This window comes from Ixodes scapularis, unplaced genomic scaffold (genome assembly GCF_016920785.2).
Source record: "Ixodes scapularis isolate PalLabHiFi unplaced genomic scaffold, ASM1692078v2 PGA_scaffold9__187_contigs__length_104089568, whole genome shotgun sequence".
NCBI lineage: Eukaryota > Metazoa > Arthropoda > Arachnida > Ixodida > Ixodidae > Ixodes > Ixodes scapularis.
In genome coordinates, this window is record NW_024609884.1 from 42,702,638 (window position 1) to 42,715,235 (window position 12,598).

The 12,598-nt window shown below is 47.7% G+C and overlaps 1 protein-coding gene across 1 annotated transcript; it reads right to left on the reverse strand.

Annotated features, from left to right (window-relative positions):
• Nucleotides 1–1,189: 1,189 nt before the first annotated feature.
• Nucleotides 1,190–12,322, reverse strand: LOC8027940. The gene is made up of 4 exons (XM_040208280.1): nucleotides 12,264–12,322; nucleotides 2,385–2,858; nucleotides 2,315–2,352; nucleotides 1,190–1,335 (listed from the first exon to the last, which is right to left on the reverse strand). The coding sequence occupies exons 1-4, from the start codon at nucleotides 12,320–12,322 to the stop codon at nucleotides 1,190–1,192; spliced, it is 717 nt and encodes a 238-aa protein (XP_040064214.1).
• Between the last annotated feature and the right edge of the window lie 276 nt (nucleotides 12,323–12,598).

A 12,598-nucleotide genomic window follows, 5' to 3' on the forward strand; every position in this document is an offset into this window, starting at 1 on the left:
ACTTTTTAAAGGGGGGCGGGGGGGGGGGGGGGAGAGTAATGCAGCGCCAAGTAGGCAGCGCGGCTGTGACCTAACGGTTATCGCGCTTGCCTCCCACGCTAAGGGCCAGGGAGCAGCGCATCTTTTTGTTTATTCCTGCAGGCTAGTATTCTGGTAAATTCGAGAACCGTCTTGGGGTGATTCGAGATTACAATGTTCTACGCGCCGAACCTTCTACGCCGAATACTCCAGAAGCCCACGCGTGTACAAAAGCGGCTCCGCGTGGCAAGCCGGAGTCAGTTTCGCCCCAGCGTTCGACTCAGCTCTTTCGCCGACTTCGACGCCCGCGACGCTCTGCTGTTATCTTTCTTTCTCCTTTTATTTTTGGGCACAGTTCGCCCCCATTAAACGTTTAGTTTCTTCAGTCATTATCGCCTCATCACTTGTCATTCGTGACAATATTTTTGTGTGTGTGTCTGAGTTTGTGAGTGTTTTTCTTGTGGTGCGCTGTAACGTTAATCAACATGAACTACCAACTCGCCCAGTTAGCAGTCTTATCACCGTCAGTGCCACCAATGCAAGATGGAACGGCGGCGTTAATTTGTGTCTCCTAAAAGGAACGCGTTCCGTACAGCGCCGGCCATCATCATGTCTTCGGCAGTTCAGTTATAACGAGTTCAAGAAATTATCGTAAGCCAAGAAAATGAGACGGTCACCGATGTTTCTATTGGCAGATAAGAGGGTGCTCAAGTCTCGACGGTGATTCTCACTTCGGCAGGCCCACCTGCGCTGGTCTTCTCATTGTTTTGGTTTTGTCAGTGCTATGGAGCATGAACGTACAGGCTTCTCTAAATTGGTTATTTTATAGTAAAAACGTTTGTTGTTCATATGGGGGTTCAGGGATAGGGGAAAGTCGGGGATCCCAATGTATCCTGACTCTCTGAAATTCCGTAAAACTCACGAGATGGCGATTCGCAATATCCTTCTGTGGTAATGCAGTCAAATTTGTCAAAATATACGTGAGCGCTAGCGCGAGCGCACCTTGAGCACCGGTCAAAGCTGTGCGAGACGCCGAGAATCTGAGACGAAAAGGACAAAGGCGCCACAAGCGCGAGCGCGAGCGCGAGATCGCGTGTACCGCGGGCCCAGTATCTCATTCGAAACGAGGGCAGTCACAGAGGTCGGACGCAGGTTTTGGCACGCAGGAAGTTCACGAACCGGTCAGCAGTCCCGAAGCGGAGGCTACGACGCCCTTGGTGTGCCTCGCCGACATCCAGGAGGAGTCCGCGTTCCCGGTCGGCGCCCGACGTCGCCTGCTCGCGAGGTTCCGGCCCGATAGCAACCAGCAGCCAGTCCGTGAGTGACCGAGGTTTTATGCCAAGACCGCCCATGCCTTGGCATGATAGGCAGGCCCGAGTCTAGTTTGTTCGCTTTAGACGGCTTTCTCGGTGTCAATGGAGGATCTTCCGAATTTCCAGTTCGAGAGCACGCAAGGCCTGGTGTTCGGTGTTCGAACACCAGGCCTTGCGCGAGGAGCAGACGACGCTCTTGTTTTTTCTGAATGAAGGGAGACAGTAGGGAGAGAGAAAGGCCTTTGCACCTACCCGTTGATCCTGCCAATCTGAGCTCGGCGCTCTGACATCGCTGCTGCTCCTCTTTCTGCAGTTTATTTCCGTATAGCGGAGCATTCTATTCGTGAAGATAGTTTGCTTGAACCACGAACAAGAAGCTGGCGTCCAATTAATTCGATCTATAGGAAGTGTTCACTGGACACCATATACTCAAATATGGTGTCCAGTGAACACTTCATAGATCGAATTCATTGGACGCCAGCTTCTTCTTCGTGGTTCAAGCAAACTACCTTCACGAATAGAATGCTCCGCTACACATGAGCATGCGCTGTTCACAGCGCATGCTCAGACCGAACTCTCACTAATAGGCTGCTCAGACCGGCAATCTTGATGGTGTGGAATGCACGTTGCGATAGAACTGTGGAAGGTCGCCGTCGGCATGCGCTCGGCAGCCGTAGACTCAGCTATGGCCGGCAGTGAATATTCCCTATATCATGTGGAGCGGCGACAATCATGTGATCTACTCGTGCTTAAAAAGGAAAAAAACAAATTCGACAAATGTAGGACTACTGCGGTAATTCTTCATATGATTACTTTTAAAGAGAGCTGATAAAGTAATGTTCTATGTTGCGCCGAATACCGTAAGTGGGTTTTATTTTTGTTTGCGTGTGAAAAAATTTAATGGATATCAGCCTGCCAACAGTTTCAAAAGTCATCTCGCATGTCTCAAGACCGACTCTCATGGTTCCCATGTATTCTTGCAGAGACACTTCGGCTGTCCCTAGTTTTATAAGCGAGACCCCTGTAACGGCCCAAGCGCGCGACAGAGAGAACGTCCAGGCCGGGTGGACTGAATCCCTTCTCATGGCACCAGCATCAACCAGCGAGGTAGGCGAGGGCGCCGCCATGGCGTCTTCCTCCCGAGTCCGAGGACGCAAGAGGAACAGGGCTGCTGCCTCCAGAAGCCGCTCCAGGTCGTCTTCCGCGAATCCGGCAAAGCGAAGAAAGTCGAGGCGCACCAGGAGCCGCCTGTCATCGCACTCGAGGACCAGAAGTGCCAGCGCCGCGACTAGGAAGTCCAGGGCAAGGAAGGTGACTTCGGGGAAGGGCAAGAGGCGAAGGTCTAGGCGCAGCAAGTCCACAACTGCTCGGTCATCCCCAGCTAAGAACAGGAAAGTCAGGGCGAGCAAGAAACCTGCTGTGAAAAGGAGGTCCAGAAAGCGCAACGTGGCTGAGGAGTCTGGCGTGAAAAAATCCGCTTTGAAGAGAGCGTCCCGCAACAAGTAACTGTTCCGCCTTTGCAGGTTCCTGAAGATTGGAATAAAGGCAAAATTCAACCAACTCAAAGGGGTTTTCCTGGTGTCTATGCAGCTCTTCTAGGGACAGTAATGCTCAAAATTAAAGTATTTATTTTCTACAATACTCAACCGTGCCCTTAATTACACGAAGGGATTAAAAGGGACCATGAAACGGGTACTAAATATTCTAACTTTACTATTGGCGATTTTCACCACTTCAGCCGTGAATTTGGCAATTTTCACCACTTTCACGGCTTCGTCTTTAGACTACCAGGCGTTGTGAATATCTGATTCGCTCGAGATGGCTGGAGAGCGAACCTGCCGCCATAGCTTTATGTTCTAGCCGCTGGGTGCCGTCGATTTCGCAGGAGTGAACGATACTCGGGCTCAGCTTTCTGTGGCATTTTAGAAGTGAAAAGTACGCGTGCCACACTTTTCATTGACGCTCGAGGTGTGCGAGCGCACGGGCGCCTATACAGCTTTGGCTTTATTGCCACAAAATGTTGGCCCTAAAGCGCCGTTCACACACTTGCAACTAAGTAGGGCCGAGAGAGGCAAGACCGGTTTTAAAGCCTCTTGCGACGGCGTATAGGACCTGCTCCGCAGCGGATTACCTGGTCCTACGCCATCGCAAGAGGCTTAAAGACCGGTCTTGTCCCTCTCGGTCCTACACAGTTCCAAGTGTGTGATCGGCGCTTTACTATAACTAGATATCGCGTGGGAGACAAACGATATCTCGGCAAGGAGCAAGAAACTTGATTTCCACGGAAATTTCGAACCCAAGAGTAAGTAGACTATCACCTTTCTTTCCAGAATTTTTTTTTTTTTTTACTTTATCGTTATTCGCTTAAGTCTAAATGGTTCCAGACGTGTGACCCAATGCTGCTCATGCATTGGACGTTACGCGAGCTCTTCTTCAGCTCTTCTCGACTTGCGCTCGGTTACCCCTCGGCAAATATTCGATTAGAGTTCAGAATTCCCATTATACTAATTGCACATCCGAAGGAATAGTGTAGTCAGATACAAGTTAATGCGTGAGAAGCTCCGTCTCCAGCGCGAGCTTTCCGCGAGTACGAGTACATCTTCAATATTCTAAAGCGGAAGCGCACACAGTCTAAAAGCTGACGGCCAGTCTAATTTCCCCGTTGTGCACTCGGAGAGACAATAGAATCTACGAGGAGACCTAGTGAGAATCCCGAAGGGCCCTTTGACGTATACACTCTTAGACAAAAAAAAGTTACTAGTCCTTCCTAACTAAAAGTTAGTAACTACTTGTCTACATGCGGTGTAAATCCCGGGAAGGGGGGGGGGGGGGGGGAGGTCGAGGGAGTCCGCCCCCCCCCCCCTCTGTGTTTGACGAGGGGGGACACCATGCGCAAGTGTCCTCCCCCCCCCCATGAAAATTACAACGGCGACCTCTCCCCGCCCCCCTCCCCCCCCCCCCCCCCCCTTGTCAGTATCGAAAGGTCGGAGAAGACCAACACAGGCAAAAGCAAGGAGGGACTCGAGCCTATCCTCCTCATCGAAGAATGGCTTCATCCAGTCGTCCACAGAACTTTCTCACAATAAGAATTACAGAGAAGATTAAGGCACTGTCACAAGTTCAGGCGTTTCTTCTTCTTTTTTTTTTCTTCTTGTTTTTTCTTCTTTATTTTAATGATTTTCTTTTTGGACCACTTTAAGTGTCGGTAAGGTTTCCTTTCTTGGTCCCCAACGGATTCGCTCGTTTGCGGGATTGGTTTTGTTGGCTGCGGTGGGCGACGTGTGTTATGTTTCATCTTTGAGCACAGTTTTGTGGCGTTGACCTCGCAGACAGAGGGGTGGGTGTGCTCACTCGCGAATGTAGCCGACATTTCACGCGAGGGCCAGGCCGGGATATAGTATCGCCGAGCTATCCTCGTTTTTTATCTTTTGTTCCAAAATCGGAGATGATTCCATTGGCTAGCGCGCTTTTTGGAGGCGGCTGCTTTGCTCAGTCTGCCGTTTTTAGTACCGTCGGACGAACAGTTTGAACACCAAGATGATCCCTTCCCTGGCCGACGACTCCAGGCTTCTGGCAGCGTTGGGACTCTGACTCTACCGGTAAGTTACGACTCGTTTCTTTGGCCGTCCGGCTTCAGCCTCTGGCACTGTAGTGCGAAGTGGGGAACTTCTGAACATTTTAGTGCAGTGCTAATGTTTGTCACTGCTAAGTTTTCAACCCGAGCCTGCCGTCCTGGACTACTGGTCTGAACTGATTGTCCCTGGTACACCTTTCCAAGATTGACGCCCATATGAACACAGCAAGTAGCCGATGGAGTTTTTGAACATTGACCCGACAGCAATGTAACACTTGCATCACAAACCATATTTTAGACACAAGAAATAAATTGCACACTGTGGCCTTGGCAAACATTGAGAGACTCGACCCTTTCTATTCTTCACTTTTATCTCGAACCTTCTGCGCTTGTGTCCGGCAGTTTTGCTCGCTGTCTTTATTCGCGGAGAGAAGGTCGCTAGGGGCGCTTCTGTTTTCCTCACTCTGGGTAGTGCGCGTGCTACCCACGCGGTTGTTTCAATTTCCACAGTGCATAGAAGCTTGGCATTGCACGTGCTTGCGCCAGCAGAGGAAGTTGAAGTATCCTCACTCTGGGTTCTGAAAAAATTCCACCAGGTGGCGATACCCGAACTTCTCGCCTAGAGTGCCTTCATACACACGCGCGCTTTTGCTTGAGTGGTGACATCTCGGCCATTTTTCCGCCCAATCGTTCTTTCTATGCATTTTGAAGTGCGCGCAATCCGGTGTCACTCAGCACGAGCGCGTAGCTTTGGCTAATGCATAGACGCCATTTTACCGCCCAAGTCACGCACCAAGTGCGCGAGAGCGTCACGCGCTGGCACATTCAGGGCAACAATGGATGTCTTCACCCTGAGACAGACAGACATGTAGGCACCCTATTCTCGCCCAGAGCCGTTTATACTGAGAGTTTGGCCCTTTTAAGGAGATTTTGACAGCCTGGCAACCACAGCAATGTGGTCTGACAACTGGGCGATGACTACTTCCGTCCGCCATTTTTTTGGCTCTGACTCATAGAAACTCTATTCGATTTCTCAGGAATAAACAAGTCAATGAAGTAACGGCATTTTGGGTTATCGCGAAATCCGCTGGTTCTAGCGGGCAACAAGCTCCGCCCATTTGTCAATCTCGGTATAAACGGCACTGTTCTCGACGCAAATAACAGTCGAGCGGCGCCCCCAGGTACTTGACTGGGGTTGTTACCCAGCTCATATTCGGGACAGAAGAGCAAGAGGGGACCCAAGACGGCTGCTGACGCCCAAGTGAAGTCAATTACTCGGCAGACTTTTATATATCCGCTCCCAGCGCTCGCCCTGTGTTTCCCCTAGTTCTTGTGTCTCGTGTGTGACGCTGGGATTGCCGAAATGCAGGTCCACCAGCTCCTGCATTCACCAAACATTTTAACGGAATGCAGTAACTTCATCATTGGGGACTTTAAAAAAAAAAAAAAAACCGTTAGCATGTTCCGCGTACCGCACTGCCGGAGCCTTTGAAGCATGTTTTTAAGCGCGCGCACCGTGGTCACGGTATCATCCGGGCGCTCGCTTAAAAGCATGCTTCAAAGGGTCCGGTAGTGTGGTACGTTAACACAGTAACGGTTTGCTAAAAGCCCCTATTGAGAAGCCACATTCTGCATGTAGCCAATATCTCGTTCAGCGTGTGTCAGAAGCGTGAAATAGAAGTTAGCAGTTTGTTCGTGCACGGAAGACCTGTGGAGCTTGATTAATGTCAGTTATCAGAACCACGCAGATTGTGGTGAATTGTGATTAGACATTTTAACGAGGTGCAAGAAAGAAGAAGAAGACGGGATTTTGGAAAGAAAAGAAGCACAAGACAAGAGGTAGAAAAAGCCTAGAAGAGGTGACTGGAACAACGAGGACGACAGCTGACTGGGGGTTGTCTTCCTGGGAGCCGTCGACGCAAACAGAACCTACTGGGTGTAACTGCGAGGGACAACCGGGCCGCATCGTGAAGACGATGTTCCGTTGTCCCGGACGACTCACAGCGGCGGCTGCACCGACCATGGAAGACATCACCACTTCGTTGCCAGAACGCCACATCACCACATCGTTGCTACAACGTCACCACCGTCGTTGTCAGGTGAAGTGAAATGTTTCACTCTGACCTCCACAAACCTTTTTGACTTGAGACTCGCATTTATTATGCAGTGGCTCATCAACTAGTTGTTTTATGACTACCCTAAGGGAATGGTGTATCCCGTAACGTATCTCATGATTTTCTTTAGATTTGTATCGCTATTGTTTTTCAACGGAACTACTAAAGCTCTCACAAAAACAGTACTTGCCTCGTCAATAATTTAATGTATTGAAAAAGAGCTTGACCTCAAAATATCGAAACTCCTCACACAGATGTCCTCGTGAAAGACTGAGAGCGCAAGATTTCTGCAAAGTAATGTATATTCAAAAATGCGTAGTAAAAATGCATATAAAAAAAAATGTGCATGTCAGGAGGGAGCGTGACGCTGCGGTCATGCTCCGCGCGACGCGCGCGCAAGCCGCGAACGCAAGAGCCTGCTCCTGGTGCGAGCGACGAGCTTCCTGTCGAGCCAACGAAAGTGGCTTTGACGTAAGGTCCCACCGGCGCAGCGTCGAAGCTTGGGCTGGGCTGGGCAAGGGTCAAACACATCAAAATAGGACCAGGACGCACACCCTCGCAGCTCCCTACCCTCCGCCCCGTGCGAACAGCAGTCACGCGCTCTGCTGTTCGCATTTTATTCGAACCCGATAGTACTATACCATGAACCCAGACAGCACAGACACGCTGGAAAGATGTAGAAAGAACGTCGATGATGTCAGGAACCACATGTCGAAATCAGGTCCCTTCGGCGTAATATGGAAAGGCTAATGTCTAGAAAAAAGGGTGGATTTTACGTCGACATAACGTCCCACATTACGACCTTAAAACGTCGAGTGCATGTCTGAATTGGACGGGAAGTCAAGTGATAATGTTTAGGGATGCCGCGAACTTTTTTCGAATCGAAGTTTCGATGATCGAATCAAGCGGTTCGAAAGGTTCGAAAAATTTCGATTTTTCGAATTTCCTACATCGTAAAATTCGACGGAGGTCGAATTTTCGAACTTGTTAAGCTAAGAACTTCGACGCTTTTCGAACCGTCGAACTTATTACGCTAAAAAATTCGATCTTTTTCGAACTTTCGAACTTATTGCCCTGCAAGGTTCGATGCTTGTGGAACTTTCGAACTTGACTGACCAAATAATTCGGTGAATTTCGAACTTTCGAACTTATTTATCAAGAGAATTCGAAAAGTTTCGAACTTTCGAATTCTGAAATGTCAGAAGTTCGACGAACTTCGAACTTTTAGGGTAAAAGTTCGACGTTCGTCGAACTTCGAAAGACCGGCGGACGGTTTCATTTGATTTCAAGTAGTGGGGTACATTCGTAATTTTTTTTTCTCGAACTTTTACACGCGGTGCTGCGTTTCTTTCGAAAGACAATGTCGTTTATTTCAATGTTCTGGCATGCTTAGGTTTAAAGAAATAAATCCCCGAAGGGGCGAGGAAGGACGACGGGTTTTTGACGATTATCGTTTGTGCCAGATTTGAAGCGCGCTCTAGCCGGAGCTATTTATGGTATACTTTTTTAAGAATGATCTATGTATAGCCTAGGTAAGTGCCGTCTTAAGATGTGATTATTGTTATTCAACGTGAGTTTCGGAGAAATATCCAAACATGTATCTGCATGCAATTATGACCTAAACTTGATATTTATTTTCGTCTAAGTTGTTTGAGGTATCGTATTGAAATTAACACCACAGACAGGTCATATCTAATAGTGTTTAAGTTCAGCACGTCATTAAAAGAAAACTTTTTTTTTTCCGCTTCACGTTGCTGGGACGTGTTTCTTTTAGCCTGTACACAATTTGGTAAAAGAAACTTGTTTCGAAGTTCTGAACCTCTGAATACGCAAGAATAGAACACTTCCGACGAATTCTTGATAGTTTTTTTTGTTTTTCTCCCGCTTTTTATTCCCGCGTTTATTCTTTTTTTTTTTTTTTTTTACTATTGGCACAGGTATTTAGGTTGAAAAGACAGCTTTGAACTTCCGAACCACTAAGCATGTGACGAGTAGCACCTTCTGACAACGAGTTTCTAACAATGACCATCTACGCAACCTTTTATGCAGTGAAGAGCGACTGTAGCTACACATATGCATAAATAATTTCAGATTAAAATAAGCTCGACCACGCCCTCTTTCCCCGTATTGTTTTCTTTAACAGTCCGAAATACCTGAAAGGGGAAGAAGGAGGCTGAAGCCCCCCCCCCCCCCCCCTCCCCCTCCCCCCGCTACCCTCTTTCCCCCCGTTTTTCCTCTTCCGACGCCACTTGTATGCTAGAACGCTCCTCGACCTCGAGTTGTGTCAGCTTTTGTGCTTTTTGGGAGGCGATTCCTCCGTCCCAGAAAATAAACCTCCAGGACAATTATAAACTTTACCGGATCGGATTACTACCAGCGTGCAAGGGGTGGCGAGCTAGTTTGCCAGGTCGCTTCAAGGTTCTTCTGAGCCTCAACCTCCTGCTCGCCCCTGGCCGTTTCGAACTGGATGAGTCTCGTAAAACAGTGTGTTCGTGCAATCACTACTGCGTGATAAAGACCCCCCCCCCCCTTCCCCCCCGGGGCTGGCGGTCACAATTCTGCACTGACAAATATTCTAGCACGCCCGGGGCACTCGTCGTCTCATTTAATTGCCTGACCAACTTCGCAGAATCTAGATATCACACCCTAACTTTTCGAAACTTGATTTTGTGAAAACCAGTGAGTCGTGAAAACGTTATTTGAAACTGAAACTGTGGAAAAACTTGAAAATCGGACTTCGAACTTTGAAAACTTGGATTAAAAAAAAAAAATCAAAATCTTCGAAGTTTTCTTTTTTTTTTTTTAGTTTAGCGTTAAAAGAGAATCGAAACCTTCGAACTTTTCGAACTTTATGCGGAAAGAAATTCGAAATCTTCGAATTGTTCGAACTTCATGTCTATAAAAATTCGAAGCGTTCGAAGTTTTCGAATTTTTTTCCAAAGAATTTTGAAATCTTCAAATTTATCGAACCTGAAGTAAAAAAATATTCGAATATTCGAATTCGAAATTTTAGAAACCGTGAAAGCTTCGAAATTTTGGAGTTCGAAACTCCGCTGTGGTCAAAAGTTGCGAATTTTTCGAATTCGAAGCTCGGTCGGTACGAAAATATCGAAATATTTCGAAATCGAACCTCAGTTCGCTTCGCAAATATCGAAACCTTTCGAAATCGAACCTAGGGTGGTTCGCGACATCCCTAATAATGTTACATCAACGTTGACACAATGTCCCATTTAACAACTTTAAAACGTCGAGTACACGTCTAAACTGAACGAGACTGTTAATATGACGTTGATAACGTCATATTAACAATAACATAACGTCCCATTTAACGACATAAAACGTCGAGCGCACGTCTGTAATAACGTTATATCAACGCTGACTCAGTCCCATTTAACGATCATAAAACTATGCTGCCTGGAGCGCGTCTCCGACTGGTGTGTTTAGCGTCCTATCCCGCTCATACATCAAATGTGGTCCCGGAGTGGCAACAAATGACGTCGCAGAAGCCGTAGTGTCAAGCTGTAGCCTGTCGCGATCCTAGCGGTTGGTCGTAGAAATGCTGGCGATAAGTACGAGCGAACGCGAGTGTCGCTGTCGTCACGGTGTCCCAACTTCCTGCTGCTGTAGCTTCCGTGGACTGTCGAAGTGAAGAGCGACCTGCAGCAGAACAAGCGTCTGCCACAACCACCACAGCTGCTGGGACACCGCCAGGGTCGCGACCGGCGATAGCGTGACACTTCTATGACGTCATCAGGCGAAAATCGAGGTACCACTTTTTTGAACGCGGTAAACACACCAGTCGGAGACGCGTTCCAGGCACCATAATAAAACGTTGAGCATAGGTCACCGTGGAACAATGGAGTCAACCGTATCTGGCTTCGTTGCTAGGTGTGTTCGCGAAAGCGTGTGTTTTCGGACGGAACAGACCATTTGCTAATTCCCCCAAGCACCCCGGCCCGCACTCCAGGAATCATGGGAACGGTGTTCCTTCAGCTCCCTAGTGATCACTAATTCCGACTACTCCCATGGTTACACAGTTTCAGGTGTAATTCGGAGTCACCCTAAACATCGTCCTATAGGTGCCTTCATGTGCGCTTTGCATAGGATGATAACACTCTTCGTAGTGCTCGATGGCGACAGCACGCGCTCTTCACAAAAATACAAAGAAATAGCCGGTCACAAAATGCACTGTCAATGCTAAGAGCGCGTGCCGGGAGGCGCGCTTGCTCGCGCTCAGGAACAAAAAAAAGACAAAAGCGTCCGTAACAAAATGGTCAAATGTCACCACACTAAGGAAAGCGCACATGAAGTCACAATAGGAGCAACGTGCCCGGAAATAAACATTCTTCGTTGCTACCTGAGTGTGTGGGTATCCGTGAACGTCCGCCTTGTTTTTATTCTCTCACTTTCAAGTATTTATAATTAAAACACGCTTGCTTTAACCAGACTGTTATGTTTAAGTGTGCTTTCTTGTCTCCTTGTTTTTCCCCTAATTTTATAACAAAGAAAGTGAATTTTATGTACCTTTTCATTTAATGCCTCATAGAGACCCTTAACGTAAAGGAATACTGAACCGAAATTCGGATTTTGTAAAATAAGGTGGCAGAAAGCGTTGAACGGGACGCTACGAACCCCAAAACATCGCTCGCACATCGATATCTCAAACGGATGGCCGTACTTTAGGAAAAAAAGAGCGCGATCAGGCGAGGTCTTTCACGTCATTGTCCTCCGGGAGAATTTGAGAATGAGTGGAAGCGGCCTTGTTTCTTTCCTCCTCGCTTCGGTTCACCAGCTCGACGGGACGTAGCGAGGAGGAGAGGGAATGGGAATCGTGACGTCGCATGCCTCGTTGGCCGTATTCAATCGCGCACTTATTTTCCAAAATACGACGATCCGTTCGAGATATCGCTGTATGTGTGATGTTTTGGTGTTTTACAGCGTCCCGCCTATCCGTCCAGCCTTGTTTTGTGAGCTCGAAATTTCGGTTCAGTTACCCTTTAACGTAATACTATGAAATGAAAAGGAAATTAAAAATTAGGACAGAATCGAATGTTGTACTGCCAGTGACGTCACTGCTCACCGAACTCGAAAGACTGTACGGACCCCGACCTTCAATTTGTTTCATTTTGGTTTTATAAAAGCTGGCGCTTGCAAGACAATAGGGTTTTCTACAGACGAACTCTCGCAACCAATTGGCCACAATCTGAAAATCGTAGGACATCCTCTTTCATATTCGCAGCTTACGAAACGCAGTCACTGCATTCGCCTTTAGCACACTTCTTTTCTTTCTCGTAACTGTTCATGTACCTTGGTCTACGCGCGCAACTTATAGCGTTGCGTATTGGCATAAGCGATAGCAACAAAGAATCGGTAGTTTGAAAGCCCGTTACAATTTATTACGTTCCTCGCCAACATGCCTCGTTTAAAACAATAAAAAAAAAAAAATTGTTTTTGTTTAAGCTGTTCCGCAGCCTAGTTCTCCCTGGGGCGTATAAAATAAATGCTTAAAATGCTTTCCTTTCGTCGAAACACATGCCACGATTCGTTCCGGCATGGAATGCACCACCCACTTCAGGGCC